This window comes from Acomys minous, assembly GCF_964271855.1.
Source record: "Acomys minous genome assembly, chromosome: 2".
NCBI lineage: Eukaryota > Metazoa > Chordata > Mammalia > Rodentia > Muridae > Acomys > Acomys minous.
Genome location: NC_140484.1, coordinates 90,893,498 through 90,913,684, shown reverse-complemented (window position 1 = coordinate 90,913,684; position 20,187 = coordinate 90,893,498). Strand labels below are relative to the sequence as shown.

The following is a 20,187-nucleotide window of genomic DNA, read 5'->3' as shown; positions in this document are numbered from 1 at the left end:
TAAAAGCATTTTCCCACAGTGACTGCATTAAATTCTGTAGATTTAGAAAAGTGTCAAATGTCCATAAAGGACATGACTGGATCTCCATTGGCAACTCAGATAAAAAGAAAAAAGAAAAAAGGCTGAAGAGTAAGTCATAAAAGATGTTTTTGAGAGGGAAATGCCATATCTGTGTTTAATAATTCCTGTTTATAAACATGGTAGTCAAGAAAAATATAATTAAAATCTTTATCTGAGTTCCCAGAACAAAAAGCTGATATTGTGTCATAATTACTGTAGATAGAAGAAAAATGCCAAATTCAAAATTTGACTTATACCCTGCCTTCCTTCTCTGCAGATGCAATTATGAATATATGCAAGTTATGCCTTTGTCTTCTTCCTGTAGAGTGTGAATGATGATTTAATTATCATTTGGCATCGGTCATCCTTTGGCTTACACGTGTGGCTGTCAGAGAGCAACCTGAGGGGATCCATTATTTCCTTCTGATGTGGGGTTCCTCCAGTGGAATGAAGCCCATTTCTTGACTCAGCACAGAGAAATAGGGCCTCAGATTTGAAGCAATCCTCCTGCCTCAGACTCCCAAGTGCTGGGATTTCCATGTTTGAACAATTGCTTTTTAATGATGATTTTTACATAAGGAAGCTTCTGCACTTGCAATGGATTTATAGTAAAAATGCAAACAGGCAGATGTGAATATTACAAGGAAGTTTTGCAGTTGCCACTGTCTGGATTCTATTCTGCAGACCCTTCAGGAAGCTAAGTACCATCATAGGAATAGAAATAGTAACAGCAAAACAGTTCTCTCGATTTTAGAAATAAAGAGGAGAATAAAATGAGGGATGGTGTGGACAAATAGGTCTGAAATGCAGAATATAAGATGCTTATCATGATGATGAGGAAAACAATAGATGAAGAGAAAAATGGAAGCCGGGGGCTGCCTGACCAAGATGAAAGAAATGAAGGGGTCAAAATGCAAAGTTTGTGCAGTGGAATTGGGTAAGCATAGGGTGATAGAGTTGAGACATTGCTGTCTTCTATGTATAATGAGATGACATGTGAGCCTCTGTAAGCACTAAGCTTGTCTGGTGTCTGTCTCCTCAGGCAGGTGATGACGATGATGATGGTGATGATGATGATGGTGGTGGTGATGATGATGATGATATGTGTGTGTGCACGCACGTGTATGGGCGGGCGCGCATATGCATGTGTGTGTGTCTGTGTGTGTGTGTGTGTGTGAGAGAGAGAGAGAGAGAGAGAGAGAGAGAGAGAGAGAGAGACAGAGAGAGAGAGAGAGAGAGAGAGAGAGCTCTACATTTCTTCACTTCTAACTGCAACAAACTGTCAGAGTTGGTGGCTTTGGAGATAGTGTGTGAACTGACAAATAACTATTTAATTAGTTTGTTCAGTGAAAACCTGCATAAAAATCATAGCACACCCAATTATAATTTATTTCAAAACTTAGAATTTCTAGCAACGTCTGTGTTGCCTTAACCAATCTGCTCTTCCTTGCAGACTTCCAGTGTCTTTGTGTGTTTAACAAGGAATGTCATCACCTAATACACACACACACACACACACACACACACACACACACACACACACACACAAATGCGCGCCTACAGATTCCTGAAGAGGTTGCCATATCCCTTCGATGGAGTTTGAGTTACAGGCCGGAGATTGTGAGGCACCCAATATGAATACACAGAACAGCACTCTGGTCCTTTGGAAGAGCGAGATGCACTCTTAGGCACTGAACCCTCTTTCCAGCTCACCCATCCCCACCCCTCCCCCACCAGGCTTATATAGGTCATGAGTCATAACACTGGCTTCTGTTTTCACGTCTATAAAATACAGACTCTGAGCTCTGACTGCGTGTCAGTTGATAGTCACAATCCACTAGCTATCTTGCTCACTGCTAAATAGTTTAATTCCATTGCTTTATTTTACTTTGGCAAAATTAGGCTTTCCAAACTTCTTGGGTTTTTTTTTAATTATTATTTTTCAACTGGGAATAAATGAGTACCTGCTTTAGAGAGCCACTGTGGCTTTACATAACATCAGTGACAGTCACTGAGAAATGACTGGCAGCACCTAGTACAGGCTGTGTAGGCAAAGAAAATGAGGTGGCAGTGTTGAACTGACAAGTTGAAGTTTATTTCCAAATAAATTTAGCAGCAGCTGTGATGACACAGCCATTGGAAAATAGAGTTTGACTCAGAATCTTATTTCTCAGCTTAAACTCTCCCTACAGAATGAGGTCTCCATATCTAAAGTGCAGTGAATCCCAAGGCGCTAACTAGCAAGTCTGTTACTCTTGAGCATCCATAAGCTACATCCATAAGCTACAAAACCTTAAAGCCTCACACCAAATCAAACCAAATGAATGAACTGATTTTACAAAAGGGTAAATAGAACGTTTTATTAACACTTGTTTTGCAGCAACAAAATGACAGTTCACATCTTTTTTACTCAGCACAGCAAAGGTTATGGTCACATGGTATTACTTTGAGACACAAAGCAGAGAGGAATTTTAGTTTCTTAAGGTCAGGAGTGGTTTGCATTTGGAAACAAAACTTCATGTTTTATATTTGCAGTAGCAGGGCCTCCATTCAAGAGCACAGGACAGCAAACAGAGCAAATACCCAAAACAGACAGATAAGCACACCAGGAGACGTTTGGCGTTAAATTGGAGTGTGCATTCTTATCACCGCAAAACATTATACAGAGCTCTGAAGGTTAACTTTTCAAAAGAAAGAATCATTGCTACCACAAGCAACATGAGGACAGTTTTCAAACAGTGGGCTTTATGCTTTGCACTTATTGCTTGGTACACAAATGTTGCAGTTCCTGTTGAGTTATATTAAGAAATGATGAGCAAAATGCCTTTTTTTCCATCTAAAATTCTATGACTCTATGAAAGTAGAAATTACAATCCCCTAACCCCACATTAGGTGTATGCTTGGTTTTGGTTCTGTGTGAAAAGTTTTTGTTATGTTTGTGTGAGTGGATATGTATAAGATATACAGGGATATAGATATAATTTTAATATATTTTTCCTATATACTCAAGACAAATACCTCTTAAATGGGACATTAGGTAATAAAATTGTCTACATATAGAATCTCTAGTGTTTATCTTTTCATATTATATATAGCTTTGTTGCATGAGTTTCATATAGTCTCTAGTTATCAAGGAAGATTATCTAAATCATTTTCTATTTACTTTTTGTTAATATTGCATTTTAAGGGTTATATCTTCATAGTAAATTTTTATTAGATTCTTTATGATTATATATATATATATTAATCATTTTTTCCTAATGTAAGTTACAACCAGTACAAAGTTGTAATAAAAAATACATCGAAGTCTATTTCTTCTTATATTTTTTTTTTTGCAAAAAAAGTTATGTGATATGTTACATGAAAGTTGAATTGTATTGAAATGTGAAGGGTTTGATACTGTCAGGTAATGAGTGGGAGTGCATGGAGCATACGCCTCCCTTTACAAGGTCTCTTTCATAAAAACAAGTGTTTGTGCCCAAGCATTTCACAAAACACTGCAAGATAAGCTTTTTGAAGATCACAAAATATCACACGCTGTGAATTCCTAGCAATAATTCAGTACAATGTGCTAGCTGCTATTACACAATACAGTTCTCCGACTAAAAGGTATAGCCACTCCGCATAACCCTACACATAACGATTACAGTCAGTATCCAATCTAGCCAGCTTTCCAGTTTCACTGTGTCTCCAGACAGGATTTCCCTGGGATTTTTCGCAGTCCGGTGTAATGAATAAATAAGTGCAGTTCGCATGGTCAAGTAGCTTTGGCTTCCTAACTTCTGTAGGATGACATGTGCCAACTGTTTTAGTTGTGCTCTCTAACATGGTGATGGGTCCAACGAATACCTACTTATTTCTACAGTAAACCTTTAAGTCACAAACCAAAGGATGAATGTCCCGAATGGAAATGACATAGTGTGACAACTTCCACAGATTGCACTTGGTGGGAATCTCATGGTCTGTTTGGAATTCTTTTTTTTTTTTTAAACAGCAAGACTTGCTTGGTTGATATGTTTACATGTTTACACCACATTTTCAAATTTATTTTGTGCAACCACAATTAATTTAATCACAAACACTAAAAATGAATCCAGCAACTAGCTTCGTTATGAATAATCATCTTGGTCCTTATAGGTGTAGGCGTCTTGTGCACTTTCCTGCACAAATTCTTCTTTCTTCTCCCAGCCATTAGGCCAGCCTCCATTCTCCTGGGTGGTGGCGCCATAAGATTTGGTGGTACCATAATTTATGTAATTCTGAGTGATGTCCCCTGTTTCTTCATCCAGTTCATCTTCGTGAATGAAGCCACATTTTTCTTCACTGGTTTCCTCAGGGTCTGCCCAAGGTTGTTTCTCTCCTGAGGCAAATAGTGCATAAAATATGACTCCACCATAATGGACGAGGGCAGCAATGAGGAAGACGTACTGCCACTCTTCACGGGACTGTGGTGAGAAAAGAGGCCTGTGAGAGGAGATTCCAAAACCCCAAAGCCACCCAGTGAGCACACTCTGCCAGCATGCTCTCCATGGGACACTGTTTTGGGACTTATCCATGGCCTCCAAACACTTTGAGATAAGACTATTTGTTTCACTGTTTAACAGTTTAAGGTAAAAGTTTGAAAATAAAATCTCAGATACACCTCCAGTCTTCTGAATTTAAGAATATTCTTTCTTATGTTTATTAAATATTCTATAGTTTTGGATCTTTTTTGGTTGGGTGTATTCATTATGTAACTCAGGCTGCTCTTGGATTGAGAATTCTTTTGACTCTTTATCCACAGTGCTAGAGTGATGGGCATGCACCATCTCAGCCAGTTCTTCCATCTGTAAAGCCTCAAGTTTGAAATCCTCTATGTGCATACAAGGGCATTTATCTGGCAATGACAGTCTTCCTCATAAAAACTGCCTTGGAGTCTGAATTGAGGTTGACAAATAGAGCTGGGGAAAGCTTTTTTTTAATCTATTTTATAATCTACAGGCAAAGGGTTATAGAGCTTGGGGTAATGTTCTTGTCACAGTAGGGACATCAGAAACACACATTTTGTATAATGTCCCAGCTTGGCTAATTAATACTTCTAAGTAAATAAATAATCAGTGGATGTTGGACAGACTTGTGAGACACCTTGATTGATGGATAAGAAGATGGACCTTATCAGAGCTACTATAGACATCTGTTGTTTTGGGCTTCATTTGTCCTTCCTACTGAAAAGCGGAGGGACCACCCCAAGGAAAACACCAAAGCTCCTCTTAACCATAAGAGAGAATCTTCAACAAAAGAACCACTCTCTCTCTCTCTCCTACCTTGTTCTTCGTCATTGCACCAACAATGATAGGGCAAACCATTCCCGACAGTGTGCCAACGCCGTTTGAAATGCCCATTAAGATACTGGCATATCTTGGAGCGATATCCAAATGGTTAACGTTGAAGCCTGAAATATACACAGAAGCTCTGTCTCAAGGCAGCATAAACTAAGAAGCAAGTAGCTGGTACAGAGCATCAGATCACATCTTCCCAGAAGATGCCAGATGCACACCGCATGCTTACCAGTGAGTTTGTCGTAACTCCACTCAAGGACATTATGAGGAAGAAAGGATGTGCATTTTCTTTTCTAATACTTAACATGGCTCACTGCAAACATTCTCTTAATGAATTGATCAAGTATAAGAAAGAATAAAACAGACATCAGGGAGGATGGATGGTGAACAATAATAATTCTAAATGATGTTTCTAAACGTTTTACAACATTTGTCCAGCATGCAGATAATTAATAGAAAAGATCAAGATGTAATATAGAGAGACAAAGAAGAAGTCCCTCACCAGAGATAGCAAATCCACTGAATCCTACTGCAAGCACCAAGAAGGAGATGGCTACTCCTCTAGTGTGAGAGTAGCCGACAACCAGAAGTAGTGTGGCTTCCATGCCAAAACCTTTGGAGGCAAGCACAGGGGAGTATTGTAAAAGTTTCTGTAACCTTTTACAAAATCCTATTAGCTCTTTGAGAATGTCTTACAGTGAATTTTGATCATATTTATCTCCTGCCCCAATCTTCCCAGAACTACCTCTGCTTCCTGACTCATTCAACTGTGTGTCTTTTTTTTTTTTTAACCTATCAAGTCAAGTTTGTGGTGTCCATTTATCCTTGGGTATGTGGCTTTCCATTGGGGCACGACTGACTTATTAAGAGTTACTCTCTTTAAAAACAAAACAAAACAACCCCCCAAAAAACAAACAAACAAACAACAAAACCTGGTTCTCCCTTTCCCAGTAGCTATCAGTTGCCAATATCTCCTCAGCTGAGATGGGACTTGGTGTCCACCCCCTGTCAGAGCAATAGTCCCATAAATGTAATGTGATTAGCAACCACTGATATGATTTAAATGCTACTGCACAAGATTAGCCCACATGTGGCACATTCATTGGGTCAAGAAGCTGAGGTTAGATAAGTCACAGGCTCTACAGGAGAACCACACTTTGAAGTGCTCAGGGGTCACTGAGGAGGAGGTCACAGAAAGAATGTAAAAGATGGAGGCAGTGGATGGCCACAAGGAAATGTCTTGTAGACACAGCATGGTAGCCTCACATATGAACATGCTGACACAGCCGTTGTGTCAGTATGCACAAAACTTGCGCAAGCTTAAATTAGACTAAACCCAAGAATAAAATTGCTATAACCAAGTGAACCAAAACTGCTAACATTTCTTAATCATACCAATTTAGACAGGATACCTCAGAGAGACATGCTAATAATTGGAACATTCATTGTGTACGCTTTAAGCCCAAATTAATCTAAGTTTTAATGGTTTTATATATACAAATGACTTTGTTAAGCAGGGCCTTGTATGAGTTTTGAAAAGCTTGACCATGGGGAAATGATTTCAAATGAACTATGAAAGTGCATATCTAACTGAAGCAGTTTTCCATACGTAGGAAATCATATTCATGTGTGTAAATCACAGGACCCTAAAAACGGAAACGTAGGCTTACCACAGCACACCCACTTACCACCACAATTCATGATCTTTCTCACTGTAGTTGTTGAAAGAATTTGCTTGCTTCTTAGAAAATCGGCAATTTGGCCACCGATGGGCACAATGATTGTCATGACAAGGTGTGGGACCGCAGACAGCATGCCAACCTGGCAAAAGCCAGAAGGGGAGAAAAGTGTGAGAGAATAAAGGAAGTGGGCATTTGAATGATGCGGGCTTTCTGTATCCATCTTCATCCCCTCCTTTGAGCCAAGGAAGGCAAAACACTGTCTCCAAATATACACTCACTCTCGTAGAATAAGCAGTAACATCCACAGAGCAAACTAGGAAAGCTAAGTAAATTTACTCTGATGCTTTTTTTTTTTTTTTTTTGGTATTCTTACAGAAGGAAATATTTTATTGCTATATTATGATTCAGTAATTCTGACTCCATGAATCAGCCCTCCTGAATCCTGTGAGTGAGTGAGTCACTGTGACTTTCCAGTTCGTGACCTCAAGTGTGTTTGCACAAACTCATCACTAATGGGAGGGAGAGGGCACGCTGGTATGTGGGAGGAGACGATGCCTTTGCCCCTCAAAAAGGCTATATTGAAACCTTCTATTTTGATCAAAAGGTGAAAGACTCCATATTTACATTTTAAGACATCACTTTGAAATGTCACAGCATAGGTTTCCCTTCTGCCAAGTGAATTGCTCACAAGTTCTTCGATTTGAGTCACTTGCAGTCAAATACGGTCATGTTGGCACACCGCGGTATGCAGCCTTTAAAATGATTTCATAGAAATTAGGACAATCTCAAATCTAGCACGCCTTCAACATGCCTTTTTAGCAATTAATTATGAACAAGAGGCCACTTCTTAGGTATGGAGGTGGGGATCATGTGAAAAACACACTTAAATGGGCTATTACCACATGGATGGATGTTTTCTCTTTTTTAAAAATTTTTTTATTTTATTTTATTAATTTATTCATATTACATGTCAGCGGTTATCCCCTCCCTTGTATCCTCCCATTCCTCCCTCCCTCCCATTTTCCTATTACTCCCCTCCCCTATGACTGTGACTGAGGGGGACTTCCTCCCCCTGTATATGCTCATAGGGTATCAAGTCTCTTCTTGGTAGCCTGCTATCCTTCCTCTGAGTGCCACCAGGTCTCCCCATCCAGGGGACGTGGTCAAATATGAGGCACCAGAGAACATGTGAAAGTCAGTTCCCACTCTCCACTCAACTGTGGAGAATGTCCTGTCCATTGGCTAGATCTGGGTAGGGGTTTGAAGTTTACGGCCTGCGGATGTTGTCTCTTGAGTCTATTTTATAGCACAGGTTTGGGCATGGGGAAGACCGTGATCTATTGTGACATTTCACTCAGTGGAGCTATGAGATGCATGTCATCCTTCCATTTTACAGATGCAGACGGCCTGCTTTACTGCAACCCTCTCTGTGTCCATGTGAAGTGTTTTAACATCTGAAAATAGTCTTACACTGGGCAGCCTCAGCTACCTACTTAGTGTCCATTTAAAGAACAACTTTATTCCTTTTGCAGAAGGAAAGAAGAAAATGTAAAAAAAAAGTTCATTTATTACTCTCTCAGCAGAGTCTGGGGCAGAAATGCAAGGAACTAACAGCTAGAGGCTGCTGAGAGGTAAGTTTTGGTCCCTGCTTTAGGACTTGGAGTATGGATGTTTCTAGTTTCTCAGGCAAATTTTCCTGAAAATTGTCCATGTGTGGGTGTTCTCAGCTCTGATGGGCTACTATGAATAATCAGCGCACACTGTATCTGGTTGACCCGTCACCTCCTGGGCAGTCTTCAGTTGGCTCGTTGTTTTAAGGTTTTAGGAGGGTGAAATGGACATTGAGATTGTCCCACCTATTCCTCATAGGTTTCCCGGGTTCTCAGACATTAGTCTTCCCTCTTCTGTGTCTCTCTGGTCACCATTGGATGGCAGCTCTGTCTGAACTACATTTTGAAGCTGTGAAGAGGCTGAGTATGAAGCACAGCCTCTCTTAAGGAGCTCAAAGGAAGCACATGTTTCCTTGGACCTGATTTGTGCCTGCATTCTGAGGTTTAAAGGTACTCATTCAAATCCTAGAATTGGCTTTGCCCTAATTTGTCATTCTCAATGGAGCTGAAAATATTTATATATTAGCTTAGGGGAATACACACACACACACACACACACACACACACACACACACACACACACACACGGGGGGCAGTCAAGGAGGGAAGGAGGGAGGGAGAGCATTAACTAATATAGTTCACTTATGTGAATGCATACATTAGGTCCTATATATAACTATTGGGGGGGGGGACAGATGCACAGAAATTCACTTTGTTTTTAACTGAGTAAGCATACTTGGAAGGAAAATTATGGTGTTCCCTGTGTGGTTCTAACTATAGGATATACAGTTTAATGAGGTCCAGGAAAGTCACCTTCTATGTAAACATTTTCTTTTTATAATATCTGCTTCACTTATGAAAGATAGTATTATAGCTCTCACTCATAGATAAGACAATTAGGGATAATAATTGTTCAAAACTCAGCCTGAAGTTGTTAGTCAACACTTCATTATAAAGCCTAGGTTCAAAAAAGAAAAAAGAAAAAAGAAAGCCTAGGTTCAAAGCCATATGACCTGGACACATCTGGATTTTCTACCATGACCTCCTCCAATTTTTTTCAGGTAAGTTGGAGAATTTAAAACAATTTTTATCAGCTTAATAAGAATCTTCAGCCCACACTCCATATAGAATTCAACCACAACTTTAGCTTTAAAATAACAAATAAATTAATTAAAGTTGTAAGTTCATCCATTTAATTTTTGCAAACGACCCCTGATTTTATTCAAGTGCTTTCCGTTAATTGGAGACGCAAGCCCAGGAAGATCATTTCATTACCATTAGTTGGCACCTTGTCCCATCCCCTATGAGTCCCAGCTTTGTAAGTAGCCTCTGAGTGTCACATTTGTCCTAGATTATGAAAATGGACTCACACCTCTAGCAGTCTTTATTGAGAGGTGTGATACTCTTAGTGGTCCCAAGGCTGCCCTGCAATGTTTGATCAGCTCCAGGGAGAAGAGGCTAGTCTCCAGCAGCCATTCTTCTCCGGGAGAGGGAAACTGTTTCCTTAGAAACCGCTGCTTCAAAAGAGCTCTTAGGCCAGCAACTGCGAGGCTCAGGTTCGCTCTAGCCCAGCTCTCAGTTATCCTTTTAAGTAGAGACACAATACGAACAGCCCAAGCCCAGCTGGGCTTATGTAACCACACAAGGAGAAAAGGCACAATCATTGCCAGCAAAGATAAACGTATTCGGGACTCAGCAGAGAGCTGGGCACAGAGCTCAGAGCTGGCGCTCCGCACTAACCTGCTAAGTGCGTGGCTAGATGTACAGGTCACCTGATGTACGACTCGAAAGGGAACTGTAGCAGAAACGGAGTATCCATGTCCTAAGCTTGTAGCTAGTTGGTATAGTATTAGGTGATTTCAGTAATTACCCTCAGTTTTATTTTTACCATCAGTCAACTAGAAATGATAACTATCCATCTGGTCTAGCAGATGAGGTTATTCATACATATGAAAGAGAGTTGTATAATTTCATATCCATATACAAAAGGAACAATTAAAGTTCAATTCTCCTTTATAGAAAATTTGAAAATGTCTTTGTTTCTGTATCTATAAACAAATGCCTTGCATACCTTGTGCGTGTGAATTGGTAACACAAGACTTCTAATACTACAAAGCTCCAAACATTTGGGGGAGAAAAGCCATGTTTTATTTCAGAATAACACAGTCTCTTATAATAGACTCAACAGATGCTTGTTAGATTAAATTGAATGAACAAACTGCAAGGACATTTTCAGCCTTTTGATTAGGTAAGTGTATCCTTCAATCAGACAAATCTCTGAGAACGCATAAGGAGAGGAGGTTGGGAGAGGCTTAAATGCAGTTCTATTAGAATGGACTACCTTTCTTGCTAGCAGCAAGCTTGCCTTGGACTAAAGGTGGCTGAATATGTTTGTGGGGAAAGGGCTGCATTGTTGCTCAGACTCACTTGTCTCTACAGGAAGGCAGAGACAAGATTCTTTTTGCCCTGCTCTCCAGAACTAGAGAAATATTTTTAGTGGCAACAGAATAGAGTTGGGCAAGGACACACACACACACACACACACACACACACACACACACACACACACACACACACACACTTTACTTCCTGGCAGTAAATCATAAAGGTTAGAAGATAAACTTTTGACTAAAAAAAAAAAAAGGAATAGTTACTAAGTACAAATATTATCCAATGTTTTAATATGGTGAATTTTTACATACCTTGCTAATTTCAAACCCAAAAACTTCCTCAAAATAAGCTGGTTGACTGATGAGCAGCAAATAAAAAGTCCAACTCCTGCAGAAGTTTGCAACAATTATCGCATAGACAGGCATGGATGTGAAAAACTTCCTCCATGGGGTCTTGAATTTCTGAAATCCCAAAACAAGAGTTACTCTGCTTTGGCATTTTCTGACTCAAATTGGTGCTTTCTGTCTTCAAGTGCATAGGACTGTGCATGAGCATGAAATAATTAATTGGTAACTGCAGCCTCCCTGCTAACCTTAGGTGTGTAAAAAAATCATTAAAAGAAAAGAAAATACCAATCCATTCATTTTTAAAGTGTGCAAACTCATGGGTACAGAAAACAAATTCCATAACTTATTTCTGGTCTCTGATTTCTAAGATTTTAAAGCAGCCTTCTTCCCAGCAAAATGGTGCAAAATCTGTGGCTTTGTGGTAACTAAAATGCTATAAGTTGAATGTACCTGGGCAAGAAATAGAAAAAAGAACATATTATTCCCCACTCTCTCTGGTGTCAACTAAGCCATCATCTATGTGTAAATTCTTTTGACAATCAGAGAAGATCAATATATTTTATGACACTAAGGTACAAGTTCTCAAAATAGTCCTGTGGTGCTGAGATCCACCAGGTACAGCCTAGGACATCATTATCAGCTAATTATGATATTTGAATCTTTTCAAATTAAAAACAAAATACCTCAGATGAATTGCTATTATTTAATACATTATGAATAAAACTTAATATTTTAGATTTCAAACTATTTCTCATAGTCACAAATGCCTTCTTAACTGTCTCATCTTGAAGAGCAAAATATAGCTGCCAAAGAATGCCCTAGAACAACCTCATTCTGTGTTTTATGGCATTCTTGACATGATAGATTGATCAAAACCAGAAGTGAACTTCCTTGAGACAGATTTAGTAATTATTCATGAGTAATGAACCCCGTGGTTGTTGGTATTAAACTGTCTGTACTCAGAACTTCAAAAATCACTTCAAATGTAGAATAGAAAGAAACCATTTTGTAGTGATCAGAAATATATGCAAAACCAGAAAAGAGGAAAACCTATGCCAATAATGCATACTAGACACTGTAGCTTTTGGTAAAGTCTTGTTTTATGAGAGCAGCACAGGTAAGGTCTAAGGGATAGGTGTTTCTTTCTTTATTCTTACACCTCATAGATGAAAATACTTTGCGGATGTATAAAAATGCCCAAAGACAGGAATGTGTGCATCAGGATACCTCTGTGTGTTGAGGTATAACTGATCTGTGCCTGGTACCCACAGGTGCCAAAAGAGGACATCAGATCCCCTGGGACTGCAGTTACAGATTTTTCTGAGATGACATGTGGGTGCTGGGAATTGACCTCTGGAGGAACAGCCAGTGTTGTTTTCTAACCATCACGTCATCTCTCTAGCTCCCTGCGATCTTACTTTATGCCTTAAAAATCACCAGGAATTATGGGCAGATGTGTAATATTCTGACAACACTCTGTTCATTCAGCTGCTTTGGAACGTGGTTATGATAGCAACTTGATCATATATGATCCATACATTTTCATACACGTATATAATGTTTAAAATTATCCATTGGAAAAGAACATAAGTGATCTAAGTTGTACACAGTTGACTGTAACCTGTGTTCTTTCATTGGGTCCATGCTCAGAACAAGTGACTACCAAAGACAAAGGCAGGGTCACTCTCACAGAGTTAGAAGGTAGACTGGTATTATAAATTGGACTGTGGCCATAAGTAGGCTGCCAGTGAGTCACTGCTGATTGTGGATATGACAGATCTTTATGAAAGAGAACATGACTTGTTTATGGGAGAAAAGTTTGAGTCTGTCCAGAAAAGCAAAAGTCAACAGGACAAGATATGAGCTTTGGTTGCGCTTCTAAATATATAGGCCCTACCTGTGGCCCATATTGCATGATTTTCAGAAGGCTATAATTTACACTCAGGCCTTGCACATTCTCAGGCCAGGCCGCTGCTCCCAAACTCTGAAAGAAATGGGCCTCATCCCTGAGATACCTTCCATAAACCTTCCCATAATCCCCATGTGTTGATCCCCTTGCTGCTGGTCAAAAATACATCACAGTTGCCTCTGCACCTGCACTTACATTGTTCTTGGTTCCCAGGGCTGCCTTGTCTGACCTCAGTGGGAGAAGATGCACTTAGCTTTGCAGCAACTTAATGTGCCAGGGGGTTGGTACCCATGGGGGACCTCCCCCTCCTCTGAGGAGAAGTAGAAGGTAGAATGGGAGGAAGGAGTATGTGAGGGGGAGGATTGAGAGGAAAAGGGGAGCTGCAATCAGGATGTAGAGTGAATAAATAAATAAAATTTTTAAAATTAAAAAAAAATAAGAATCACATTGAGCTGATGTGCCTGGTACTCAGTGCGGTCTCTTTCTTTTTTAGTTCTCTCCCTGATGTATTTTGTGTGCACTGGGTGGCCCTATATTTCTGGGACTATCCAGCTGCAGATGCCTGAGAACCAGTGTTGATTGTGTTAGTAGTGTTCAGACAAAACAATCTGAGACTATGTTGTCCGCTTTGTTGTATGCAGAATTTGGGCCAAAAAAATGTTCAAAAGAACTTGAAATACAAGTTCTACTTCCATTCGACCTTATTTTAAATCTTATTCTGAAATGACAGGAACATATGAAACTTAGTAAGAAGAAAGAGATAGTGCTTTTAGAAGACAATGGGGTGCGGGAAGTGAGGAGCCCAACATTATGCTTTTCCTCTACCCCAATGGTTCCCAACCTCCCTAGAGCTGTGACCCTTTAATAAGACTCCTCATTTGTGATGACCTCCAAAGCTATAAAACTATTTTGTTGCTACTTCACAATTGTAATTTAGCTATAATTATAAATTAGACTATAAACATTTTTGGAGATAGAGGCTTACCCAAGGATCACGACACACAGGTTGAGAAGCCTTGCTCTAACCCACCTCTTTTTTCTTTGAAAAAAGGAGAAGATAGCAAGCACTCCTAAGGGAGGTCATGGAGGAATAGACAAGTAGATGTGAAGGGGGGGGGCTCACGCACACACGGAGTGGGGTAGACAGAGACACAGAGATACAGAGATGCACAGAAAGTGAGAGAGAAAGTGAGAGACAGACAGACAGACAGACAGAAATTGATGCCAGACTACTTTATTTCATAAGGACCTGTAACACTATTAATCCAGGAAGGTGAGATGAGCAACAAAAATAGGTATAGACACCATAATGAAACACTTACTTCCATTGCACCTAACAGATTTGCGCTCTCTCCGATGCTCTCTTCTATGTACCTACGCTCTTCATCCGTAATGGTAGGGTGCTTTGCGGGGCTCTCGTAAGACACCAGGAGCCAGAACATGTACCAGACCATGCCAAAGCTTCCTGCAAGAAAAGATTGACAAGGAGGAAATCAAAGGCAGTCATCAGGAATACAGTTAAGAGCTAGAAGTTGGAGACAATACAATAATCTCAGTGAGAACAATTTGGGATGGTGTAGGCAGCTGACTTTACCCACTGCTGCCTGTTGTCAGCCGCTGGACACCAGATTTCTCCAAGACTGATGCCATTGCTCACATCTTTGACTCTAATTAAGCAGCTCTGCTAAACAGAAAACTCCCAAGCAACTACTGAATGACATAAGTTGGAGGTTTAGTCACACAGCTCATGTTCCGTTACTGTGCTGTTCCACGCCAGACACAATGCAGTGCAACAGAAGAATATTGAACAGGACTAAGTTATTGCGTTTGGAGAATTCCATGGAATGTAGGGGGTATGTGAAATGTTTTTGTTTTGTTTTGTTTTGTTTTGTTTTGTTTTGTTTTTGCTGACCATCAATATATAAAAGTTGTTTAAATTTCCAGAGAGGGAGAAATGCTGGTTCCCCCTCTCCAACTAGCAATTCTAAAGGTCACTAATGGGTTTGAAGTGAAACACTGAAGAGTGTACTAGCCTAAATGACCAAATTAGGCGAACACAGACCTCTGCACGGAACATGGAAACGCTGTCACATGATGTGACTAGACACTGAGCATCTTAACTTGGACTTTGTCCATGCTTCTTTGGGACTGACAGAAGTTGTGTTGCCAGGCCACAAATTGTTTTTTCTCCTTTCCAATCCTCCTTTTTATTTATCACTCTCACCATGAACGCATATTCCTGCTGTACCTTATAAATCTGCAAGCACTAACAGGGGAAGGGATTCCAACTGATTTATCCTGCTTTCCCTGCTGCTACCAGGCCATTGTGTTCTTCTCCCAGACTCTTCCCTTCATCCCTTGGGTAACAATCTAAATGCTTCTGAGCGCACTAATACTTCATGTTTGTCTAGTTTGTCTCTAAGGCAGCTTCCTTAACACCGTACGTAGATTCCGGTGAGCTGTCTTCCCTTTAATTACTGAGCACAGAAGCGAATTTGAGCTGTGATGTTGTGAGAATCTCTGATATACATAGCTGTTGTGGCAGGATTTTCCCTAGACTTAAATCATAATCATTGATTATATGATTTAAAGAATAACAGAGTCACCCCAAACCTCCACTACAAAATGGAAAAGGTCTTATTTTTTTGAGGCAGGGTCTTGTCATAATCCTCCTGTCTCAGTCTCCTAAGTGCTGGGATTTCAGTGTTTACTAAAAGGCCTAGTCAAAAAGTGTAAGCTAAAGGAGATGTTGTTTCCATCTCCTTGGAAACTCCTCTCCATCTCAGAGTGTTGGATGTCTTCTCTGAGCGTCTAATAATTGGAGGTTCTATACTTTGGTGAAGATTGGCACTGCGCTCTTCTGGTGTGTCCCACATGCCCCTAACTGCTCATCAATCTCACTATACTCACCAAACATACCCTGAATGCCACTCTGTTTGCCACTCTATTACGGTCATGAGCTAAATTCGCATACTGTGTCCTGTGCCTACTTGGTGCATTATAGCTATTACCTTCTCTCATTTACTCTACTTTCCAATTTTTTTATGACACTGATTTGTAAAACGAAAACCAAATGTGTTATTCAAGATCCAGTTTTTGTTGTAGATAGCAAGCAAACATGCTTTGTGTGATTCTTTTTCAAATATCTAATGCATATAATTTGATTCATAGTCAATGGTAAATATTAAGTGAGATTCAAGGAGACATAATGACTTACTTAAATTAGCATTGCTTTTCTTTTGAAAGTATGTTTTTATTGAAAGTATATTTTTTGAACATTTTCTGATTATAGTTTCTACTCTCCCAACTCCTTCCTACCCTGCCACTCACCCAACTGTATGCTCTTTCTTTCTTTCTTTCTTTCTTTAGAAAACGTCCTTTCCCATGTAAAAGAAACAACTAACATTTAAGATGTGTCCACAACTTCAGAATCCCATCATATCTTTACGTCAGTAATAAACTAAGCAACTAGCCATACAAACTGTGTTGATTCACAGACCCTAGTGAAAACCTAATGAAAAATAGGACTTAGAATGCTATTTTTTAAAGTTAAAATTCTCTCTATGGGTCCAGTGACATGACCCAGTAGGTAAGGACAGTTTCTATCAAACCTGGCTTCCATTCCCAGAACCCACATGATGGAAGGAGAAAATTGACTCCTACAAATTTTCTTATGGCCTTTGTATACATGTCATGGCATGCACATGATATATGCACACACACATACATGAGAGAGAGAGAGAGAGAGAGAGAGAGAGAGAGAGAGAGAGAGAGATGGCTTACAATGTAGAGCTTTCATAGATCCAAAAATCTGTCAATGGGCTCTTTACTACCCAAAGACCCCCTCTTTATAAAGCAATGTTTGTCAGCATTTAGGAATGCTGACACATTTGCCATTTTGAGAATATTTCAAAATAAAAACAAACAGATGTCGCCGAAATTCAGAGGCATCCAGAGCCCACCCTCCAGCACCACATGCTTCATCTTCCAGATCCTCATGACCACACCCAAAGATGAGATTAGACAACTCAGCAAGGGAAACTCCAGGGCAATCTGGATCACATTCGTCTTCTTATTGGCATATTTACAAAAGGATACCCCGTCTTTATTTCAATGTGGGAGCTCAGTGGACTTTCATTTCTGCTCTGTGACTCGTTATTATTGACATTGTATCCAAACCAATTGATGAATTAGCAGGACCACCATCCTTCTGCCACCCACACCCATTCAGCTTGAGGAGATAGAATCAAGATAATGGCCAGGAAACTATAGCAGAAAGGAGAGGTGAGCTGGGGCTAGCTCCTTAGTCCTCAGTGTCTTGTAAACAGGAGCCCCTTATTCTCCTCACAATGAGAAGGTTTCACTTAATAGAGTATCTCAAAGTCTCCATAAGCAAGGTGGTTGCTCTTTAACACAAGAAACAGCAATGACGGGAATGCAATAGGTAAAAGCTTTCTTTTCTCTTTTCAGAATATAAAGGGTTTTTAAGATGAGAAAGTAAGTAAATAAATTGTGTGTTGTATGCTGCCATTTTACATTAGCCTATACATAACTTTATTGTAAATAGATGTAACGTACCATACACGTAAAATACTGAAGACCACCCAGTGTACTGCACAAGGATCCCAGCTAAGGGCATCGCAATGACTGCTCCGGCATAGGAACCTAGACAAGAAGGGGTAGAGGAGGAAAGTATGTGAGAGCGATGAAGTTTTTCCTCACATGTACCAGGATTGACTCACACAAACACATACAGAAGTTACACACACACACACACACACACACACACACACACACACCATACACCATATCTCACCATCAAATAAATGCATATTCACACTACATCCTTACACAAAACCACAGGACCACAACTCAAATCACACCTAGATAGCAGAACATAACAGATTTAAAGAACTGTATCAGGATGTGAGCTCTAGAACTGCTTAAGGGCGCTTACTGCTCTTGCAGAGAACCTGTGTTCTCTTCTCAGAATACACACAGTAGCCCTCAACCATCCACAACTCCAGTTCCAGGGGATTTGGTGCTTTTTTTTCCTGACCTCTGAAGGCATTAGGCATACAGGTGGTGCACTCAAACAGATAAAATATAATTAATTAATTACTAAAAAACTTTTAAAAAAGACATGAATTGCCTTGTACATAGCTATGCAGTTTTTTTTCTTTCAATAGTTCCTTCTACTTTCATTGAAAAACTTATCAAAAATGAAAAATATTTAAGGTGGCCAGGCCTGGTGGTGCATGCCTTTAATGCACCTAGGAGGCAGAGGCAGGCAGATCTCTGAGTTCAAGAAATTTCAGGCCATCCCATGCTACATAGCTATCTCAAAAATAAAATAAAGATAAAGATAAAGTTAAAACCACCAATTAATATAACAAAATAATACAAAGCATGAAAAAAAACTGGTACCAATGAAAATTACAGAATTGAAATAGTGGTCAAAACCCAGATACATTTGTAAATAGGTTTAGCAAACCTTGAACTGTTATCTGTGTCCTCCCCCCCAACCATTAGCCCACAACAGCAGCACAGTGCTCACCACAAAAGGAGGTGGTAGCCAACCTACTCCTCTCCAAGGGTGGGGCCCACTTGCTCCATATCCCATGGCAGGCTGGGTAGGTTACACCCTGTGGTGGAAAAGCAGACATGGACACTTAGGATGCAGGACCACTAGGAAGTTATCACATCTCCTTCACTGAGCCTGTTCCTCATCAAATGATACTGACAGGCTCTTACTAAGTCTGTGGAACCCCATTTGAAATGCTTCACCCGGACCATGACTGCACACAGTCTCTTCAGGTGTTCCCACCCTTCAGGCATTTCTCTCACCCTGATTTTCTTCTTATTAAAGCAAAAGATAAGGCTGTTTACCTGCAGTTCTAAACATCTTGTGAAATTGGGGCATCTTTTTGTAAGGTACTTCACTGAGTGATCCCCCAAACACAAGGACCCTAGATAGGAGTTCAGCCATCTAGAACTTGACTTAAAATAATCAGCCCTTTCTATAATTTTGATTCTATTGTATTTTTTCCATTTTGGAAGAAAGAAGAATCCTCTAAGTGTTTTTACATTTACATTATTTGTCTATGACTGTCACAGCCCCTAGGAACAGTTCATAGGTCAAACTCGGGCTTTTAGTAGACACTCCTTCAAAGTCTTCTGAGTACTATCTCAAGATCTAATTGTATAACCACATGGCTTAGAATATGCTAAACACTTCATAGACTTAGGTTAAAACTCTCAAGAGGACCGGAGAGATGGCTCAGCAGTTAAGTAGAACCCAAGTTTAGTTCCCTGCACCTATTCCAAAATTGTCTATGACTCCAGCTCCAGAAGATTTGGTGCCTCTGGCCTCCTCTGGTAGCATCACTCCTGTGTGCATACCCACATGAAGAAATACACACCTATACATAATTTTAAAATAATACTTTCAAGTCCAAAGGGAGGTAGCTCAGTGGTAGGCAAGCACTTGCTTGTCTGGCATGCATGCATGGCACCCTGGGCTTGAGCCACAAGTTGATTGATTACCTTACAATCCAAGTGCTTTCTTTTTTATTTTAACATTACGCAGTACGGTTAGTCCATGAAGACAAAGATAAGCATGCAACTTTCAATTGTACCCAAACTTGAAATGATGCCACCCTGACATTCCTACCTCCACAAGCCCCTGCAATATCCTCACAAAGATGACGCATCCGTAATGGACTCTGGCCGCTGACGGGATCAGCATGTTAAGGGTAGAGGTGAGCAGTATAGCAGCCCCAAAGACCCTGCAAGACAGAGACGGGAAGATATGGTGTCACTCAGCGTGGCTCGGACAGTTCAAAACTCCTCAGGTCAGCTTGAGCAGAA

The 20,187-nt window shown here is 40.1% G+C and overlaps 1 protein-coding gene across 1 annotated transcript in view; it reads right to left on the bottom strand.

The window, feature by feature from the left end:
- Positions 1 to 2,406: 2,406 nt before the first annotated feature.
- The window catches only part of SLC17A6 (solute carrier family 17 member 6), a 38,462-nt gene continuing 20,681 nt past the window's right edge, over positions 2,407 to 20,187 (bottom strand). The window contains exons 4-12 of the mRNA XM_084772358.1: positions 19,991 to 20,105; positions 18,875 to 18,962; positions 17,896 to 17,982; positions 14,640 to 14,782; positions 11,373 to 11,522; positions 7,067 to 7,199; positions 5,881 to 5,991; positions 5,364 to 5,491; positions 2,407 to 4,505 (exon numbers count right to left, since the gene is read on the bottom strand). Coding sequence (XP_084628484.1) covers positions 4,170 to 4,505; positions 5,364 to 5,491; positions 5,881 to 5,991; positions 7,067 to 7,199; positions 11,373 to 11,522; positions 14,640 to 14,782; positions 17,896 to 17,982; positions 18,875 to 18,962; positions 19,991 to 20,105 — 1,291 coding nt within the window. The 3' untranslated portion in view covers positions 2,407 to 4,169. The remainder of the gene's footprint in view (positions 4,506 to 5,363; positions 5,492 to 5,880; positions 5,992 to 7,066; positions 7,200 to 11,372; positions 11,523 to 14,639; positions 14,783 to 17,895; positions 17,983 to 18,874; positions 18,963 to 19,990; positions 20,106 to 20,187) is intronic.